Source organism: Onychostruthus taczanowskii, unplaced genomic scaffold (genome assembly GCF_017590055.1).
Source record: "Onychostruthus taczanowskii isolate IOZ18803 unplaced genomic scaffold, ASM1759005v1 scaffold19, whole genome shotgun sequence".
NCBI classification, from domain to species: domain Eukaryota; kingdom Metazoa; phylum Chordata; class Aves; order Passeriformes; family Passeridae; genus Onychostruthus; species Onychostruthus taczanowskii.
The window spans coordinates 10,152,811-10,174,369 of NW_024499128.1; the positions used below are offsets into that span (position 1 = coordinate 10,152,811).

Genomic DNA, 21,559 nt, shown 5'->3' on the forward strand with positions numbered 1-21,559 from the left:
TGAAAACATTCCTGGCAGTAACTGTAATGCATTTGTGTCATGTGGCCATCGTGTTTATGTCTTATGGACAATATCAAGCTGGTAGAAATTTCAGGATGCTGTAAACTGAATGATATCCAGATGTATGGATCAAGTAAAGGAGATCCTTCCTATTAATTCTCTAAGCTATGGTTCTTACCTTTTGGTATTACCCTTATGGTATTAAAGATAGTTCCTGTTCATTGCACTGCATGAGGGGAAGAAAAGTGAATATAACCTAATGTTTTTGTAGCAACAGCACCTTTATAAAGCCAGAAGTCTTACGTATGTGCATCAGGAGAAATGCTAAAAATTCCATGGTATTTAGAGTCAGCTTTTGATCTTGCTGATGGTCCCTTCTTGTGCATGTATGAGGTATCTCAGTAGATGCTGATTATCTCTGTAGGGATTTGGGACTTATTAACATTATCCACATATCTTCCAAGCTCATCCTGGTTGTCTCCCTGCCTCAGCTGATGCTTTCTGCTGCTGCTCCTGTGTGTGACACATAATGGGGATCTTTCACACTGGATCAGGTTGCTGTAGTTACAGCAATTATTATGTTCTGAGCCTCTAGGAGGGGCTTGAGTAAGGATGTTCTGAAACGTTTAAGTAAACAACATCTTTCTGATATGGAAGATTTTTCTTCTGGGAGCTCCTTCACTGCCCTGGAGTTGATGAGGTTGTAGGGTGCTGTTTAAGTTTACCTCTTTCTCAGTACTTTTCAAGTCCGTTTTCCCTTGTGCACATTTTCCTTGGTCTTGTTTGTGTTTTTGAGCATGGCTCATTTTCTGACTCAGTGTTTGCTGCCACACACTCGCTGAGACTTTAGGGAGTTGCCACAGACGCTCGCACAAGCCGAGGCAGTGTTTGGAGAGTTATGCCATTCTTCTCCTCTGGGCTCAACGCGTGCCCTGTGCTGCTGTCACCAGTGTCACAATGTCTATAGAGGGAGGGGAGCCTTCGCAGTAGAGGCTTGAAGAGCAGTGTCTCTCTTGCTTTGAATGACAAAGGCTCGCTGGCTGCTCTCTGAGTGAATAGCCAAGGCAAAAGACTCTAATTTCACCTGAGATGTGCTCCTTTCAGACCGCACGTCCATTGTCCGCCCTCCCGAGGACAGCACGGTGATCAAAGGAACCACAGCCACCCTGCGCTGCGAGGCCACGCACGACCCCAGAATTTCAATCAGGTTGGTGGTGGCACTTCTCCTTTGTGTGGTTTATCCCAGTTTAATTTTATAAGCTGTGTGAATAGCACTAGGTGAAAAGTTTCTGGACCCCACATTTTCACACCAAACCCCTGATTACTGCATTATAAGGTTGTACACTGTATCATTAATCATATAAATCCCATCTTCCATTTCAGCCTTATGTATTATTTACAATGAGCTATGTTCCACTTCATGACTTCAATATAGCCTTCCATGATTTTACTGTCAAGGTTAATACACTATCAATAAAACCAACTTGTCAGAGGCTGATACTTAATGAGAGCAAAAGCCAAAGAGAAGGAATAGGATTTCAGAAGTGTTTACTCTAGGGTGCATAAAAGCCACACCAGAGATGCCCATGTTTTTGGAAACAACTCAATAACTTGGGCTTATAGTCTGTTCTAACCATGTAAAGGAAAGCAGAATTTGTCTGGACTATTAAAATTTGAATTAGAGCACTTAGACGAAACTCAAAACTTGAAAATAAATTTGCCATAAAAATTAATGTAGTCTGAAAGCAACATAAATGAAATAAAATACAAGGAAGAGCTTGGAGAGTTCTTGAAGGGTGAGCTGCAGAAAGAACTTTGGAAAGAGAAATATGGGTATAAAAATTTCAGTTAGAGGTGGGAAATTGAGTCTGTGGGCTCTCCACACCTCTGTGATGTGTTGGGAGGGGTGTTTTTGATATGTGAGTTCTAGCAAACCTTCGACAAGTTTCTGATGCTGGCAGTCCAGTGTTACTGAGCTGGCCAGCACCCACCATTAACTGCAGAGTTAATGTTCTGGTGGGGGTGAACTTAAGAACTTGGACGTGTATGAGTACTCCATCTTTTCCTTGCAAAATACATAATATCTCAGATGGAATTACATTTTTCATTCTGATCGCTTGACCTAAAACTTAAATTTGTAAAAGGCACTGCTCTTGAAAGTAGCTGCAGGGGCCTGTCATTTTTAACACGTGATGACAGGAGCTGATCCCTTCCAGCAAAGTTAAAATAAATCTATTCCGGTGTTCTTACGAGTGATCAATAACTGAAGCCTTGTAACACTCAGGTACCTTTGGAAGAAGGACAACGTTGTAATAAATCCATCCAGCAGTTCCAGGATCACAGTGGAGAAGGATGGGACCCTCCTCATCAGCCAGACGTGGTCGGGTGACATTGGGGATTACACCTGTGAGGTCATTTCTTCCGGAGGGAACGATTCCAGGACAGCTCGGCTGGAAGTCATGTGAGTACTCCAGCTTAAATATTCCCTACACTGCGTTTCAGGCAGCCTCAGGTATTTTTCTAACATTTCTTTCTAGGTGTTGTGGAGAGTCAGCAGTTCTGATTTTTTCGTCTGGTTTGTTTTTTTTTTTTAAGGGAAATTAAGGCTGGTTCCTTGCTAATGAAATTGCTTTGAAATGCTCTGATCTCACGGCTCAGCCTGTGTTGAGCAGGAGTTTAGACCAGACACCTCCTAAGGTTCCTTTAAACCTGGATCATTCTATCACCCCATGCTGTAGGGCTTTCCCATAAAGCCCAAGTGCTGTGCTGTGATGCCAAAGTTTGAAAACAAGAAATTGTTTTCTTCCTTTTAGTATTTTTTCTCTCTTAAACATTTATCAGAATAGCTGGTCCCTGGATGGGCATTGCTTACTCTTGCATTCTCTTTATACATCATTTTTCAGGGAAAAAAACATTTTTATGTATGACTTTCTTTATTTCTATGGATCTTTAAAAATAAAAACAAAAAAATGTTTAAAGTGCCATTCAGCTCTGGAAAAGGATTAAAAAAATGTCATTACATGGTTCCATATATTCTATTTCTGTCATTCCACTGGGGTGAAGTGCACTTCCATTTTATTTTTATCACTAAAAGCAACAGCTGTGGGTTTGGTACATGTGTGGAGCAGATCAAATGGAAAAAAAAAAAAAAACAAAAAAAAAAGGTAATGTTTTATGTAGTGTTATTTATTTATTTACTCGAGTAGTACGCCGCTTTAATTTAACTAAAATTGCATCTGTTTCTGCTGGTCATGCCTGATGTCTCTGAGAAGATGGCAATTGTGTGGTTGGCAGTGTAATGAGTTCACCTCTGAGATTTGCTGTGCAGAGGGCTGTTTGATACAGCATCATTCTGACAGTGCCAAGGCTCCATCAGATGCCCATTTTCCGAGAGCGGTCATACATTCTTTTTCTAATTAAGCACTCCTCAGCTCTCCTCCCGGAGTGCATTTTACTGCTGGTCGGAATCCAAGAGCAGAAGACAATTCAGAATATACTGCAGCTACATAACCACACTCGCTCACTGTTCTCTGAGGCAGTTTTTGAATGGAGGGCAGAAAATCACAGAGTAAAGACTGAAAAGAATGCTAAAGCTTGGACTTTGAAACAAAGCTATAAATATGTGCTAAACAGTTCAGCAGGACAGATTCCTAATTCTGAATAGCAAAAGCTGCCCTGTGCAGCCCAGTACAGCACAGGGAATTGGATTTACTTGCAGTTCCCCACTGATCACTGAGGAGTTTCTTTTATGGTCCATAAAATCTGGGTTAGAAGTTGGTTGGGAGAGGCTCATCCTGTGTGCCCTGCTGAGGCACCCCAGCTGTTCCAGCTGTGCTGGCTGGCTCTCCATGCACTGGGACTGCCTCTTAATCCTGCCTCTCTACTTTTTTTGATGTTCTGTTTCTGATCGCCCATCTCCTGTTTTTCCTGGGGGAATTAAAGGAATCTATCAGACCCACTCTTTCAGAGGAGTCAAGTAACTGATAAGTCACTCAATAATACCTTGAATTGTGACATTTCATTTCAAAGCAGGGCTGCAGGTAGTGCAATACTGCCAGAAAACATTGCATTTCCTTGCAGCTTTCATCATTATCGTTTGCCTCAGCAGCACAGATCTGCGAGGAAGAGAGATACACAATACAACAGGAGTGAAATGAAGAAGAAAATATGTGGAAAGGAAACGTCTGAAGTAAAGCTTAAATTAAATTCCAGCTTGTATAGGAACGACAGATCTATAACATTCCCTGTTCTCCCAGATAATTCCCTCGTGCAGAGCATTAACAAACAGGACATGCACATTCCCATCGATGAGCACTTACACTTCAGTGCCTTGAGTAGCACTAATGGCAGACAAATGTTCAAAGAAGGCCTCTCAACCAGTTACAGGCTGGAGCAGCAGCCAATGGATAACTGTGTCCCACATAGCCTTGCCTGACAACTCCAAATCTCTCCCCACCTTTCCCCCCTGCCCAGGAACCAGCATGTTCCTCCTCCACCTCTGTACCCATGAAGAGGAGTTATCAAAGGCAAAAATAAGTTTGTTACTGATTTCTGTTCAAACTGATTCAATTCAAAACAGTCGACCTTCAGGTTATTTAATCTCTGATGGTCCAGTTTTCAAATCTCTGAAAAGAAGGAAAGAAAACTATCTCTTCCTTTGCCTGCCCTTGCTGGAAGTCAGGCTTGGGGACAAAGGTGGTGTTCCTTGCTGGAAGAACCCGCATAGACAGCACAGCACAGATACACTGATGCTGTAGACAGGATGGATCATCTTCCTCAGCATGAAAGAAGAAATAAAATATTTGCAAAGGAAAGCCAGAAAACTAATGAAGAACTTGCTAAAGTGCAGCCAAAGGTTACCTTGCTCATCAATTTTGCACTGATGGTACTTGGGCACAGAAACTAATTGCTAGTCAAGATACTCTATTCATTCATTTGTCTTCCCTCTAAATGTGTTTATTCTCCATGTACATCACTTGATTTGATTTGCATGAGGTAAAACATTTGCGAGTGATGTTTCTATTCTGCAAGAGATAGATTTTAATTTTACACTGACTTTGTTTTTCTCCTAGTAGAATTTCTCAACTGCGTATCAGAAACATTCGGTGATGAGCCCCCCGCTTCTCTTCTATCCCTGCAAGTCACAGAGTTTGATCTTGAAAGTAATTGCATGTTATGAAACATCCCAGCTTCATTTAGCTTACTTTTATAGTCCTGTAAACACCAGCCTGACATACATAGAGGAAAAAAGGCTTGTTCCTAAAGCTGAAAAAGCTTAGTTATCACCGTGTATCACTCACCTGATGGGAAACTGTGCTGATTCCAGCTCAAAGTATCCTGAGGATTCTCAGAATGTATAAAATATGCAGGATTACCACTATCTGTGCCTGATGATACCCACTGCTCAATATCAGCCCGTCTGCAGCCCATGCTAGAGGAACTCTTTGTTGTATGAATGTGACTGCAAAGTATGGTAATGCTGCATTGTTGGAAAATCAAAGCCCTCTACAAGCCTCTGTTATGTCACAACATATAGTAAAATCTTTTAGGCTCTTTTTCTATGCAAAAATATGGGAAGGACAATGTAATACAAAAATAGGCAATTTATTCCTGGCAGCAAGTTCATCTCCTTTCAGTTCCCTTTCATCAGAGAAAGAGCTATTATTGTTCTGTCTTCTTCAAAAGCAGGAGAAGGGAGCTAACCACTTATAATAAACCCCAGTGGGTTGCCAGGAATGCAGAGTATTGCCTTTGTCAGCCATCTATCCATGAATTTGGATGCCCTTTTTACTGGACTATTTATAATTGCCACTTCTTCCAATTTCTTCCCTATATGTCCTCTAAAAAAATTATTGCTGAAATTAAAATCAGTGTGACCAATGCAGGGTAAGAGATAAAAATGATGTCCAATTACAAATGTAACTTGATACAGATCCCACATCCCTTGGTTCCAATTGCCCATCTCTTCTCCTTTCTCCAGGGAAAGAAAGCAGAAGGAATGTCAAACTTGAAAATATATTATTCCTTCCTCAGTGGAAAGAAGGCTTCTATTTATTTTTCCAAGCTTTCTATTGAGATGTCATCCAAGACTCAAGGTTCACTGCTGAGTCTGAGTGCACTTGATACTCAAAGGAGAAATATCACCCAGAAATGCATTTGGAAATAAATGCCATTGTGTCTGTTTGTCATTGAAGGTACAGCAGGAATGTAGGTGTTTTCGGCAAAAAGAAAGCATAAAATTCAAACCTCTTTCCCAAGTCATTCCTATTGAAATGGGAAATAAATCTGTGCACTCTGGAACTCAGCAACCCTTTAATTCAAAAAATTCCCCATTTTACAGACCTGGGAGAGACAAAGAGCCTCAAAACACGTGGCTGCCTTGCACAAATTGGAGAGGATTCTTTTGCAAGAGAAACTGCAAAGTCCCGAGCAACAGTTGCTACGTTTGTTAATTTAAACCATGATAAACTTTTACAAGCAGAGCCATCAGGGCTGAGTGCTGCATTCCCTCCCTGCCTCAGCCCGGTGCCGTTATCGGTCGTGGCAGATGAACCACCTGCTCCTGAGCAGCCCCTGCCTGCTGGACCTGACTGAGGGAGTCCATTATAAAACAGGAGCAGGGCTTTTCAGAAACCGACACGAAAACTTGTTTAATCTCCTGTGCCTTTTTAGTAATCCCCTCTTCAGTCACAGTCTCTCTAATTATCTGCTGTTGGACCATTTTTCTCAGAAGTCTCTCCAAACCGTGTCTGGTTTATTTTTCTTAGCAAATAGTCTGCTTTTAGCTAATTTTATAAAACACTCTATGTGTTTGCTGAGTGAATTTTTCAGCTGCCCTCTGGCAGTGATGAGCTGACTCAAAACATTAGGGTTTCTGTTTTGAGCATGTATCATCTGCAGCTGGCTAATATTTCTCTCCTAGATTGTCACAATGACTTCATGTTCTTTTCTTGCAAATGCACTACTTTAATTGCTTTGTCAGAGTTCCCTCAGGTCACCTTGGTGGCAATGCCATTAACCCTGGGGTTATCTATCAATTACAGATTTTAAAGTGTCCGTGCACATATTTTGCTATCACATAAAATAAGTTATGGAAAACTTGCCTCCATGCAACTCTTCAGCATTAGAAAAATGAGGTTTTAAGATACTCTGTATTGAAAAACTTCCATATATTTCCTGTTGGGGCTGCAGTGAACAAAAGGAAGATAATGGTGGAATTACACTTTGCATGTCTGGTCAAGGTCTGTTCAGTGCTCTGGGTGTTATTGCTCTAAACCTCATCCACTTTCTTGGTGCTGACCAGTTCTAGACTGAGGTCCTCCTCACCCCGAGAAAGGGTTGAAATTAGAATTCTCTGCAGTAATTTCTTGGGTGTTGGAAGCAAGGAAGAGTAATCCTCTTAAAGGAAAATAGAAGCAATGATCTCTTTGGGGAACATGAATATTCATAATGGTGGTACAGGTCTCATTTATCATCCCTTCCACAGGGTATGTGGTAGCAAATGAGAAGGAGACAAAGTGTAAGTGCATGCTAAAGTAGAAATTACTACTTTTTAATCTGTGCTTTTGCATACTACAATGAGAGAGGTACACTCCTGTGCTGAAATGTCTTGTAGCTTTAAATATTCATTTCTGTCCAGGTGTGTTTCTTAGGCACTTGTTCTGTTTGCCTCGAGGGGTTTAAATCTGTGAGCACCATCTGTTGCTGTTCAGCATGGACACGTTTGGGTAAAGACAAACCCAATATTTGTGATATTTGTGGATGGGGTCTCCTGGATGGAGGCAGCAGCTCGCGCTACTCAATCTCTGTCTGAACAGAAAGTGCCCATTTCCCTTGTGCTGCTGCTGATTGTCCTTGTCAATCTGAGAGAAATAGCTACTAAACCCAAATCCTAAGCAAACAAAACCCCAGGTTTTAACCCAGTCTGTGCATTTAAAAAACAGGGAGAAACTGGGAAACTCTTTTTCAAAAGTCTTCTGAGTCTTGTGCACTTGGAAAAAGAGACCAAGCTTTAAGTCTTTCTTAATTGTGTAGTGTCTGTCTTCAAGTGAGCTGTTAATTGAGCCCTTCTAATGTATGGGACATCAAGAGTAATAAATGCACACCTTGAAAATATCCATAATATATACCAGGAGTGCTCATTTGCTGCCCAGAAGAGCAGATACATGGGGATAATCTGCTGTGAGCTCCTCCTCAGCCATTCCTCCCACACTGCTGCTTCTGTGGCCATCATCTTCCAGGAGGAGCTGGAGCCACAGCCCCTCTCTGAGCTCTTCCCCACAGGGACTGGTGATAAATGAAGTGGGGACTGGGACTTGTGTGAGCCATGTAGCAACAAGAGGTTTCACTCTTCCCTTCAGTAATTACCTTTGCCGGCTTAATCACAAAAACTTTTCCAACCAGCTTGCCTAGGACATAATGATAAATTGTGGTGGAGGTTTAATGTTTATTATAATTTAATGTTTCATTCAAAATTAAGCAGCACACTCCTGTAGTCCCTGGGTAAATGGCCATATCTTACACCCCCACAATTTCCAGTGACAGCCACACTTTGTCTCCCAGGTCAGCTGCCCTCCTGCTTTGTTTCCAGGTTCCCCTATTCCCTAAACATGTTCAACCAAAATTTCACAGTGCTGTGTTCAAAATCTACTCCCTTTGGGCCCCCACGTGATCCTTGCTGTGCCTGCTGTTTGTTTTAGCCCCAAAGTGGCCATGTCTGAGCTGTCAGTGCACGCCCAGAAAGGAGTGAGAACAGTCAACTTCAACTCCTCACCATCAAGACATCTCAAGCAAGCAATTTAATGAAGTTGAGATCTGAATCACACCCTGAGGTGTCATTCCATGTTTACTACAGAAAGAGCCTGGGGTCACCGTGCTGCTAATTTGGTTCTGCATTTAAAGTCAAATGAGATGAGACAAGGCTTTGAGTCTCAGGTTTAGCCTTAGGAAATATCAACCCCTCTTGCCTGGAGAGAGGTGGGCAGGGAAGTGCCTTCTGCTTCTGGTGCTTCATTAGCTGTGTGTTTTTCTTGCCACTCTTTGGCTCTTCCAGCAATTTTTTTTTTTTTTGGTGCTAACTCCACAGTGTGTATCCATCAGAAATGCGTAAACAAAAGCATTCACGGCTTAACAGAAAAATAATAAAACTATTGTCTGGCTCTCCATATGTTCCTCAATCTTCCAGTAGAAACTGAAATTCAGGACATATTTATTGTTCTGGCTTGGAGCCAGAGCCTGTGTTTATTTTGGTGAGTGGCTGAGGAGTTGCGGTTTTTAAATAACTCTGAGTCTTCAGTGGCAAAATACATCACAAGCAGAAATTGCTGCATTTTTAATTTAAGCATGTGAGTGCCCTCATGGCTTTCTGTTCTGGCCTGAGCTGTGGAAGGGTCACCCTCAGCCTTCCTGAGGAGGAAGGCAGATTGAATGGGTAAAAACTGCCCCTCCCTGCTTTTCCTTCACTCTGAAATCCTCGTTCTCCTTAGTTATCAGGATAAGGAGCAAAAATCATGCTTAAGTATGATGCTGGAGGGCTTTTATCTCTTAAAACACATCAGCATTTAAGGGTTGCAGCAGAATTTAGGGTTCTCACTTTACCATGCAGCTCCCACTTTCAGCCAATGGGTACAAATGAAATGTTTTTTCCACAAATTTCCTTTATGTGTAGAAATTACACATTTTAATTGAGCTGCTGTTTTATTTTTGTTTTTGAAATGTTTTATGTTGTATTTCCATGGGGTTTCTGCAGGCATTTTCACTGCATTTTCTGGTTGGGTGCTTCCAAAAAAATCCTTATTATAAGGAGGAAGGATTCTACCCATGACAGGATAAGCCTGAATCCGTGAGTAAATCAAGCTGTTCTGTAGCCTAAGAATACATATGGTAATTTTGATTAGTCGCTCTGTGTGGATAGTGTCAATGTCTTCTGCTTCCTTGAGTATGAAAAATTCCATGTTAAATCATATCTCCCATGTGTTTTACTGTTTATACATATCACTGCTGTCACATTGTAGGACATCATTGTAAGACAGGAGAAAAAGTGAGAGAGGAAATTTATTGACCAACTTGCTCAGTCAAAAATAGGATGAAAATTGGCTTTTTGCCACATTTGGCGACATGTCCATTAGCTCTTCTATGCATCAGCCTTGGGACTTTTCAGCATAATTTTTTTTTCCCCAAACAGGATAAAGTTGTGAAGAATTCCAAGATGTCTTTCATTTATTTAATTGTACAATAGCTGCTGGTGGTTTTATATCCATCATCACACGGGGCTGATGTCGCCTGCCTTTAACTGCCTGTAAGACTGGAGCTGAATGAAATATAGATTAATTTTTCTGTGCTGGTTTATTTTATTTTCCCTTCTCTTACCCTTTTCCTCTGCAGAGAGCTGCCTCACTCCCCTCAGAACCTGGTGGCCACCCTGAACTCCTCCTACAGCCGCAGCGTGGTGCTCTCCTGGGTGCGCCCCTTCGACGGCAACAGCCCCGTGCTCTACTACGTGGTGGAGCTCTCTGAGAACAGTAAGTCAAATACTTCTCAGCCTCATGGTGCTCTTAATGAGTCCTTCAGATTCATCTCTCCCCAGAGCTGCTGACAAAAGTGCTGCTGCAGTTTGCTTAAGCCTGCACAAAGGGGTTTTGCACTCAGGTGTTTGCACGCTGAAAGAGTGGAATGACAAAGAAGGCTGAGGTGGAGGGATTTATTTACAGGACTTAGTTGCATCTCTGGTGTTGCCAGCCAGACTTGAGGCACAACGACTCATTCCTCAGTGCAACAGTAGTCAGTTTGTTCCTTCCCGTGGCTTTTTCTCCAGTTTCTTGGATTTCTTGGTGCATTCAGAGCCCCAATTTCACCTAAAAGATGCAGAGACGGGGATAATTCAAGGAACTGATGGTCTGTCAAAGGAACGAACTTGGATGTCAAGAGGAGCTGCTGTCTTACCTCTCTGTGGGCTCATATGTTTTCTCTGCTTTCTCTAGATTATCATTTTACACCCTTCCTTTAGGTAGGTGGTTGAGGATGTTTGAGTGCAATCCAAATATCTGACTTCCTGCATTGCAAAACCTGGGCATTGGGAATTGCCACTTGCCAGTTTTATCATGCTGTACACCAGTCCCTCCGTGGCTCTTAGTCTGCAAGGTTATTCAGGGACATTGCTAATGCCTCTTTAGGAGTTGATGGAAAGATGAGGGTATATGGAAATCGGTCACCTTGGCAATAGTTTCTAATCTCTATCACCCTAGGAGCTGGAAATCCAAGCCGAACAATTGATTCTTGATGAAAAAATTAAGAGCATCACTTTTTGTGACATGTGGAAATTAGTCACTGCATAACTGAATGTGAAACAGTTCTGATTTCTGATTATCTGGAGAGCAGCAGTTTGTTTTGCCACACTGAGAGCTTGAGGGGAAACTTGAGCTTCAGATCACATACAAGCCTTTTGCTTTGCAGGCTGGAGTGCATAGCTCCTCAGATGTGGAGGTCCCAGAACCAATGATCTTGACAACTGTTAAGCAAAGTGCAGGTCTCTAATCCTAGCAGAAATCCAAAGTCATGCCCAGAACTGCTGCCCTTAAAATAGTTCTTTTCAATCAAAGACTTCAGATCTTTTTGTAACAAATGACTAAAAAAAATCCACAATCCTGCACTCATACTCCTTCTCTACCTTTTTATCACCATCTTCCTTTCTATTTTCACTCTTCTCTCCCCTCCCATAGCTAAAGGCCAGTAACTGCCTGTTTTTCTTCTTTTCCTTCCCTGGTCTTTTGCCCAAGGATGTTTCCCTTCTGCTCCTTGTTTCCCAGTGGCTTTGTTGATGATAAGTTAGTGAAGTCCCAGTCTGGGAACATGATGCAAAGGTCCTAGAGCTGTATTTACACAGAGACAGCACAGAGGTGGCAGAACATGTGCACTTGGATCCTGCAGTGGGCTGCATTGACTGGGACAAGTCCCTCAAAGAAAAGGCAGCTCATTCAATGCCAGGAGAATTATGGAATTGTTTCAGTTGGAAGGGACCTTGAAGATCATCTCATTCCATCATCTTTCTTTTGTCATGGAGGAGTTTGGAAGGTCTTCAAGTCCTTTCTACCAAGGATGCTTTGTAGTTGTATAGGAATGGGGTAGATGTGCCATCATTTTAGAATTAATTCACTGAAATTTGTTGAAGGCTCAGCCAAAATAAACAGTAGTTCTTTGGAAAGCATGCACACAGTCCCTGAGAACACCACAGGGTCCTGTGAACCACTGCTCGCTATGTGATCAAATAATTTTGGCTGATGTGTTTGCAGTCTGCCACTGAGAGGCTCTCATTGTCTCAAAGCACAGGTCTGTGTCCTGCCACAGCTCAAAGCTGCAAAAGCGACACACAGGCCAGCTTTGTTGTGAACTGAGCATCTTCACTCCCAGATATATCCCAGGTCTTGCTGTCCTTTAAATTTTTGTCTTTATTTTCTTTGCTTTTATGTGCAATGTGTAAATGATTGCCCACAGAAGTAGAACAGGGGAGAATCTGAGCCCTTGGATATTCCACTGTTGCTGTGCTCTCTTGTTCCATATATACAGAGCAGTACAGCAATGTCAGCAGTGGCTTTGGTTTGGAACACTGACTGAAACATCTGCACACTTACACTGGCTTGTTTTGGTTTCTATTTTCCTGAAGTGTTTGTTTTTCAGGGTTATTTTGATCTCAGCAGTGTGTGGTTAATATTTAGCTTCTCCAGACCTCCTGCTCCTCTGGAAACCATCACCTTCCTTTGTTCCCCGCCATCCCCAGCACTGTTTGTGCACAAAGCTGGCATTTGATGTTGTGTAGGTAGAGCTTGGCCTGATACGACTCTGCAGAAACTCTCTTTGCTTTTCAAAGACAATTTCTGTTTGGGGTTTGTGCTGCAGAAGGAGCGACTGTCAGGGAGACAGGGAACACCCTCCACAGGCTCTGTCACTGTCACAGCAGAGCAATGCACCTCCCATCCCAATCCCCCTTCACTTTCAAACGTAAAGCAAGGACACCAGAATTAGAGTTTATTTTCCAGTTAGCAACGCTGTGCAGATTTTTTTCTTAGTTCTTGTGGAGTTTGAATGTTTGGAGTTTGAGTGTTTTGGTTACAGGTGCTGAAAAGTGGCCTTGTTCTGTTGGGTTTTTTTAGCTGTTTTAGGATAAATTCCTCACAGCTTTAGGATCCATGGCAGGTTTTGAAGCACTTGCCATCAATGAATACATAACAGTGTCTGTTGCAGAGAAATAGCTGAAGAGGATTCAAAATAACGAGTATAAATTTCAGGGGTTTAATTACCAGCTGCATTAGAGGGAGGCGTGTCACTCCACCTGGCATGGATTAGATCTCCTTTTCATTAATATCAATTCAGTAAAGAGATACAAAACCCTTATTTTAATTAGAGGGAAGAAAACAGTGGCAGATCGTGCACATAAATTGCTGGGAATATGAACGACTCTAGCCACCTAATTTTTAAAATTAATGTATTTGGCACAATGCAATAATTCTCAAAATACAAGCATTCACCATAGACTGTGTCTGTGGGTGACTTGAGACATATGGCCTTAAACATTTGGGGGCAAATTTATAATCTAATTTGAAAAACACAGTTCCAAGGAAACACAGTCATTAAGTATTCCTGCCCACACAGAGCCAAGAATGTGAACCTTGATTTGAAATAGGATTTTCAAATAAATAGTACCATGCATTGCTGTCATTTGCACTAATATAATTTTGGATGTTTCATGACCTGTTTAGCCCCATTGCAATTTACCTCAGAATTCCAATGAAGTGTCTTCATGGAGTTAGGAGGGGATATGCTTATTTTATTCCAAAGAGGTTTAGAATGGAGGAATTAATCAAAAAAATATTCTGAATAGTCTTTTAACTGAAGAAATGAATTAAGACTTGTAGAATTCTGCTGAGGACAATTAAGATAAAAGCCCATTTTTGTTTTATTGTATTCTGGGATAACTGTGCTGTGTCAGGTGATGATATAATTCAGATTCACCATGTTGTGCCAATGAGGAGATAATAAAAGCTCCTGTGGAAAGCATCTCTACATGTACCTATAAATTGGCCTCCTGAATTTGGTAAGAATATTCAAATGGCAAATATTGAACTCATTGATGAATCTTTGCAAAAATCATAGTAAAACTGCATTGTCATTATGATTGTGACTCAGATCTACATATGATAATTTTAAAAGATCCTTTTTTCAGGCCACTGGTAGACCTTGTGTAAGTCCTACCAAACAAAGGGTGAAGCATTGAGCTTTTATTTGGATTTTGTGCAATATCCTATTGCTACAAAGGTTTGAAAGATGAATTCAGTGTATTCCAGCAGTGCAGAAAATTCCTATGCTACCATCTATGCAAAACCCCCTGGAGAAGGAAGGAGATGGAAATGTGTTCCAAACCTGCAAAAATCAGCTTTCTGCAGTAGATCTGATCAGTAATATCAAATTAGAAATGATTTTTTGGGAAATTGCAATTAATGCATGAACTGTAGGGTAGACAGGGAAATAGAGAAGAAATGCCTCTTGGCACATAGCCAGAGTTATTGAACGCGTCACAAGCACATCCAGAAATTCATGACAGAAAAAAAATGTAATTTCTAAAACCCCAAAATGACATTGTAAACCAGAGAACAGTCTGTGAGATTCTTCATTTCCAATAAATTAAGCTGGAGAGGCAATCAGAGTTAATTCAGAATGGCCAATATTTGTAAGACGACAGGCAGATCAACATGGAAGTTGTTCAGACAGCAGCAATTACGGGGGAAGAGCAGCAGAGCCCAGAGTATGTTCTGGGCAGCTTAAGTTAAATGAAGGATTAGCAGAGTCTGTTCAGTCTAACAGAGGCTTTTTTAATAGTTTGACCTGGCAAGTCTTTTGTCACTATGGAGCTTCTCCAGGCTTCCTGGGACAGGTGAGTGACAGCCATCCCTGGAGGACAGGAGAGGCACTGTTAAAAATTTTATGGCATGTTTCCCTTGTCAGAATTACTCTTCTCCACAGTGAAAAGAGCTTCTGCACAATCCTGGAGTTGGTTGTGTGTATCTAAAGAGGGAGATCCAATTTTTTTTTGGAGTGTTTTGTTTATTGACTGTAAAAAAAAAAGACTTGACATTTAAATTTTAAAGATACTCTGCACACTCAGTGTATCCAGTGCTCCAGGAGTGAGCAAATGCTCCCTGAACCGCCCTCCTCTCTGAATCAGAGTGCCCAGGAGATGAATAGGCTTCGTTTATATTAGTTTCCAGTTTAATCTCTCTTCCTGCCAGATCTTTTATCTTCCACCAGGAGAGGAAAAAGAATTAATAAAGTATTCTACAGATGCAGCATATAAACAGAGCAAAGCCCCAAGGTGCTGAGGAGATTAATAGGGCCTGTTGTTGAATCAAACTGCTCACTACATTGAGCTGCTTGGGTTAAGCACTCTCAGGTGGTGTTTACACTGGCAGTAAACAAATGAAATGCTCTAGGAAACGGACCACTGCCCAAGTAGCTCATACATGGGTATTTCGCTCCTCTCTGCCATTTTCCTCAGGAAGTTCCTTCAGGCAGTGCACTAGGTCAGCCATACCTTAACTCCAACTTCCCTTGATTTGTTGCTGTGCACTCTGGCTGTAACAAGGCTGTTTGGGAAGTCTCAAGGGAAGCCTGTGAAAATTCAGAAGGAACTAAGGTACAAAAAACTCCTAAGCAATGCTTTTCTAGATGGCACAGGTGTGCTTCCTCTAAGGGCTCTCTAAAAGAAATCCAATGTTCAGCTAAGATAAATTGGCATCAAGATCTTGCAGCCAAAGTGGCTGTTGGTAAATCAACAATTGGCAAGGACAGACCTTCACTGCTGTGCAAATGTCCCTCTCCAGCATTCCCAGTATTCTGCTGTGTCAGTTTTCCTGTTAAAAAAGACTTCGTTCTGGCAAGGCCCTTAGTGGAATAAATACATTTGGAGTAATTTGAAGATGCAGTGTTTATAGCCTAACTGGCATCACACCCTAGAGGACTTAAACTTGCTAAGGAATCTGCCAGAAAAGCACAAAATGAGTGGCTTCTGTCTTGGTGTGAAGTTTAGCAGCCTTCCACGTTTGGGACATCTCATCTTCATTTTCAGGCAGACGTTGAGGTGACCTGCCAGGAGCCACGATGCACTTCTGATGAGCAACATGCACAGATAACGTTGCCAAAATCTACAGCGAGCTCCTCAGCAATTTCCAGAAGTGTTAGTAATTTTGAGCAGGGAGCATGAAAACAGCTGGTATTATTTAAAAACTGAACAAATCTTCAAATTGGCTGATTCCATTGCTGTACTGTTGCAACACAGACCAAATGTCACCTCTCCCTGACTATTTCAGTCATGACATCAGGGAGAATGTGTGACACCAGGCTATGGAGAGAAGAAGTCAGAATATTTAATTTTCAACATGTTTCATTTCTGACCTCTTTGAAAACTTGTAAATGCAATTTGGGCATCAGAGGAGCTTGATATGGCAAGAATGTGAACTGACAGCGAGAGGTTTAGAGTGCTGCCAGGGCTCTTTCTAGCAGGGAATCTTCCTAGGACAATTAGATTCCATGCTGAATAATATCACTAGGAAAAAAAAAATAAGACTGCAGACACGTAGAATCAGCAGCTGAAGCTTTCTCAGGTCTTGCAGCAAAGGGCTGATTTGGCAGAGAGAGTCACGCTTCTACACCTGCTTGCAAGCTGGGTAGGAAGATATTCCAAACTGACTGTGAATTTCATTAGAATCCTTCCACCAGAGCCACTCATGGGTGTGGTGGTGTGATGGCCTGCCAAACAGATGGGTTGTGAAATACACAGCCCATCTGTCTTTATCATGCTTGTTTCCTCTTTTATTAAAATGTTAATGAATATAGTTTTTATTTATTATGCCATGACATGTGCAGCATCACTTTCCAGTAGACAAATGTGCAATCTGCATAACCGTGTGGGCTGACAGGAAGGTTTCTTCTGCTGAAAAGAAACTTCTTCCCAAAGTTCCTCTGAGGGAAGGAAGCACCAAGAGCTCTGAGCAGTCAGAGGCGTTTTCTCACTTCTGCAGGGCTTTTGACAGAGACTTTCATCTTTTTTTCTTTTTTTCCCATGCTAATTTTTCCAACAGATTCTCCCTGGAAGGTTCACCTGTCAAACCTTGACCCGAAGATGACCGGTGTCACTGTGAGTGGCCTCACTCCGGCCAGGACCTACCAGTTCAGGGTGTGTGCAGTCAACCAGGTGGGAAAGGGCCGCTACAGCACCGAGACCAGCAGGTAATGGCAGTCAGTGTCTATGTGCTGAAGGGACAGCGACCTGGGGAGGGGAAAATCCTGCTTGGGAATGAAGGAATAAAATAAACTTTTGCAGAATTATTGGGAGATGGAGAAGTTGCCGCTTCCCAGGTGCCTGGAGAAGTTGCCATTTCCCAGGTCTCTGGAGAGTGCCCTGCAGCTGACAGGAGTTGAGGATGATGGCATTTGGGGGATGCAGGAGCTCAGCACATCATAGGAGAGGTGTCCTCATACTCCAGAGTATCAGTTGAGCAGAATCTTGGAAATTACATTTTGCTCTTGTGCTAAGCCCCAGCAGTTAGCCCGGGCAGGAGCACAGCTCTCACCCTGTCATGGTAATGTCACTTCTGGAATTTACCCAGATGTGACAGAGAAGGATGGCTTCATCATATTCAGTTTCAAATGCATCCCCCTTCTTCTGTGAACCAAAGCTTGCTGCAAGCTTGAATTGCAGAACAGCTGAACTCTAAATGGCTTTTTCAAAATGTAGGAGTTTGATATGAAAAATATTGAAAGAGCTGAAAGAAACAATTTGGAAGGAGTCACAGACACTGGACCTGAGCTCTTACTCATTCAGGCTTGTAATCTTTTTAAAGAGTTGTAGCAGCCTGGGTGATTCCAAGAGAATAGGGTTACCTCAGCTGTCTGTCTTGTTGCTTGCTTAACTGATTTCCTATTATGTTGATTTGTTGTAACTATTTCATGCATGTCTTCAGCAGTTTGATCAGCATTATATTTCTTTCTAGTCATCAGACTGTGATAAAAGAGCAGTTCACTTGGAGTGGGTTCAGGAAATAGACTGTTATTTATGATTTCTTTCAACACCCATGTCCATCGCATTCTTTTGTACTTAGGTTGATGCTACCTGAGGAGCCCCCCAGTGCCCCACCTAAAAACATTGTGGCCAGTGGGAGAACCAATCAGTCCATCATGGTCCAGTGGCAGCCTCCTCCTGAGAGTGAGCACAATGGGGTTCTTCATGGCTACATCCTAAGGTAAGTCCTTTCATAACCTGGGAAGTCCAGAGATAGGTCCAGGTGTGCACAAGGGAGTTGAAATTGTGTGAGTTAAGAGTGTAATAAAAGCTATCTCTTATTGAATTAAAGATATTAGTTACTGTGTGCAAATGCTGGGGCTGCCCTGGTTTGTTAAATATAAGAAAACAACAACTCTTCAAGGAGTCACAAGGGTGCAGCCATTTAAATTCTGGCCTGTCTGTCCTACAGAGTCTGAGAGCTCCATCAGCTGTTCCAAAGGACCTGTGGAGACTCACAAAATCCTTTTATTCAATTTTCAAAGGGAAGTGAAACTCTAAGTAATGCAAGTGTTCACATGGGACGCTGGTACAGTGCAGCCTATGCAGATGTATGTTTGCTTATTACAAGCTCAGCTCCCTGCTCAAAAGGTTAATTAAATTTATCAAAGACACAACAGGGCTCCTGCCTATGGAGGAGCAGCAAAAGAATCAATAAACTTCAGTTTTGTGCCAAACAAAATGGAGAGAGGGAATGACAGGTCAGATGCTTCATGGCAGACCTTGGTTTGGTTTTGAAAATCAGCCAGTTGAGTAGGATCCTTTCAGCCCTGTCTATATTTATTAATGAGAAACACATTCAAGCAGGTAACTGGGAATCCTGCACCCATCCAGTCTGGCAGCTTACCCAGGATTCATTTTGTTAGAAAGGATGTTGCCACTTGAGAGACTTTGCAGAGCATTTCCCTTAGGTGATATTTTGGGACACAGTATTCACTCCTACCCAATTCCACTACAGATTACTGCTCATTTGGCATCCTCCACACCCTGCAGTGCTAGCAGCCAGCTAGGGCCACACCTCTAGTGAAGGAGGCATTTTTTGTGGGAAAACTCCCAGCCCCTGACGTATTTCCAAGTGATGGTTACAGCCTCCTGTAGGCAGGCTGCTGCCATTTTTAATACAGTGTCCTCCAGAACTGTAAAAGCTAAATGCTGCAGGTTAAATGCCAACATCCTGTTCAAGCTGCGCTCCTACTTTTGCTGGCATGGATGGGAAGGCTTTTGTCACGTTAAGAGTGTTGGTGAACTCCCAAAATAACCCTAGGAAGTTCCCTCTGTCTGCAGGCAGAGTTGAGTGTGTTCATCTCCCTGTCAGCTGCGCAGAGCTCCTCAGCAGAGTTGAGCCCCTTGTGCAAGTGCTGCTGGTGCAGGGTTTTAGGGCTGGGCTCAGTTTAAAATGTTTTGTCAGCCATCAGTGGGCAAAGGTGCTTTAACTTCTGCCTGCAGATAGACTCCTGTCCTGAGTCTTGGTTTCCCATCTGCCAAGGGTGCAAACATTCTTTGTGCAATTCTTCTCTTCAAACTGGTCTCCTCAATGGTAGGATTAGTTCCCTAGGTATTCCCAGGGCGTCTTTCCCAGTCTCAGCATTAAGTCCTTTAAAAAGCAATCCCATAGACTCCTACTTCTGGCAATCTGTACTGTTTTCTCCATATAACATTTCCAATAATGTTTAACTTTGGGACTTTCTACAGTATTTATCTGCATAATTGATCCCTGACCTTGCCAGAACATTTCTTTCCATTTTAATAGTTTCATATTCATTATGCTCAATCTGTGAACATTTTTGGGGTCTTCCTTCTTTGTCTTGACAGCAGAGCAGAGAAACCTTTTATTCAACAGGAATTTAAGATTATCACATAAAAGCACAGGTGTCCCAGGTAATAAACCAGGCTGTTCTTCCCAGTTGAATTGTGTAGTCACAGCAACATGCACTGAAGAATAGTGCTCCTGCACTGATTTCTGCAGAATCAAGGTGTAGCAGAGTGAAAAGCACCAGCCATCCCAGAGACACAAAGCTCAAGACATGCAAGATGCTAAATTGATGGAACACCTGATCTTTAAAAGTGAAGGTGCACTGCACAAGTCATGTGGAGTATCCATCAAAGTCCATGGTGAGAAAAATCATGAAGACGTGACATTTCTGAACTGGCCTCCTTCCTCTGCCCTTTTTCTCACTGCCAATATTGCATTTAGGGGTCTGCCACACTAACAGCATAACAGATTAAATCACAGGAGCACTTGCACCTTGTCTGCTGGGCAGGCAACAGAGCATTGCTGCACTAAGAACTGACTTGCCAGGGAGCAGATGCCCTGCACAGGAGAGAGAGAGAGAGAAAGGGGGAGCAAGGCATTCAATAAACTCAGCTGAGAGCTGGTATTTCTTTATTTCCATTTATATTTCCTAAATGGAATCACACCAGTGTAGCATTACAAATATTAAGGTGCTAGAGATGGTCAGGCAAGCAGCAGAAAATAGAGATGTCAGTGATTAGGACCTGATCGCATTATAGGAAGATTTTAGAACAAAAATCTCTGGCTGAAACACATGAAGTTGTCTAGTCATAAACATTGCACTTATTTTATTAGATGAATTTAAAATGTCTCTGTAAGATGTCAATGAAATTATTCTATGTCAATAAAATTTTGGTGATTGCAGTGAAGCAAAGGATGGGTAAGAGTGTATGAAAGTTGTGTGGTGAAGAAAAACACAAATGTTTCCATATTTGTCTTTTTCCTGGAATAGTAATGCCTTGTGTCCCTTATTTGGCCTCTGGTTTTTTTTTTTTTTTTAATTTTTTGTGAATTAGCATATTGTTAGCATCCACTGTACTGCTTTCATAAAGGAAGGAAAACAAACAGTATTATTCACATTCACAGATTTGCAAGGTTTGTTTGTTTTCTATAATTTAGGTTTCTTCTGTAGTTTGTTGGCCTGAAGAGACACATCAAAGGGGCTCTGTTTTCTGGAATACAGTTTTTACATGAGAAAATATATTCAGTGTTTCAGCTGCTGGTGTCTCAGCAGAAAGAGTTTCAGGATATTTATCACCCACCTGTGTTTGACACAGCCCTTCCCCTGGAGCTCCAGTGCTTACCCAACCCTTCAGTGTCAACTATATTCAATCCTTATTTTAATTATTCTGTGGAGTAAATTCTGGTGGAAGCTAGGGGTGCCAGTGGCTGAGATTCCAGGAGGTCAGAGCCCTCTGAGCTCTTCCTTTTCAGATTTCAGAAGTGAAGGGAAAAAAACAATTTCTCAGGCTGATTTACAGCAGCACTCTGATAAAAATCACATCTGGGCTATTTTTTGTACTAAATCACAGCTTTTACTAGACAAGGCACATTTAAAAAGCTGTAATTTTTCTGCAACCATAAAACAGGATAAAATACCCGTTTTGTTTAGCCCTGAGCCTGTAATCTCAGTGAGATCAGATTATAAATACTATAGCAGT

At 42.0% G+C, this 21,559-nt stretch overlaps 1 protein-coding gene across 4 annotated transcripts in view; it reads left to right on the plus strand.

Moving 5' to 3' along the window:
- The window catches only part of SDK1 (sidekick cell adhesion molecule 1), a 384,804-nt gene that overhangs the window by 248,192 nt on the left and 115,053 nt on the right, over window positions 1–21,559 (plus strand). For all 4 annotated transcript variants that reach the window (XM_041401548.1, XM_041401551.1, XM_041401550.1 and 1 more), the window contains exons 13-17: window positions 1,105–1,207; window positions 2,285–2,461; window positions 10,384–10,520; window positions 17,127–17,274; window positions 18,147–18,287. In XM_041401548.1, coding sequence (XP_041257482.1) covers window positions 1,105–1,207; window positions 2,285–2,461; window positions 10,384–10,520; window positions 17,127–17,274; window positions 18,147–18,287 — 706 coding nt within the window. The remainder of the gene's footprint in view (window positions 1–1,104; window positions 1,208–2,284; window positions 2,462–10,383; window positions 10,521–17,126; window positions 17,275–18,146; window positions 18,288–21,559) is intronic.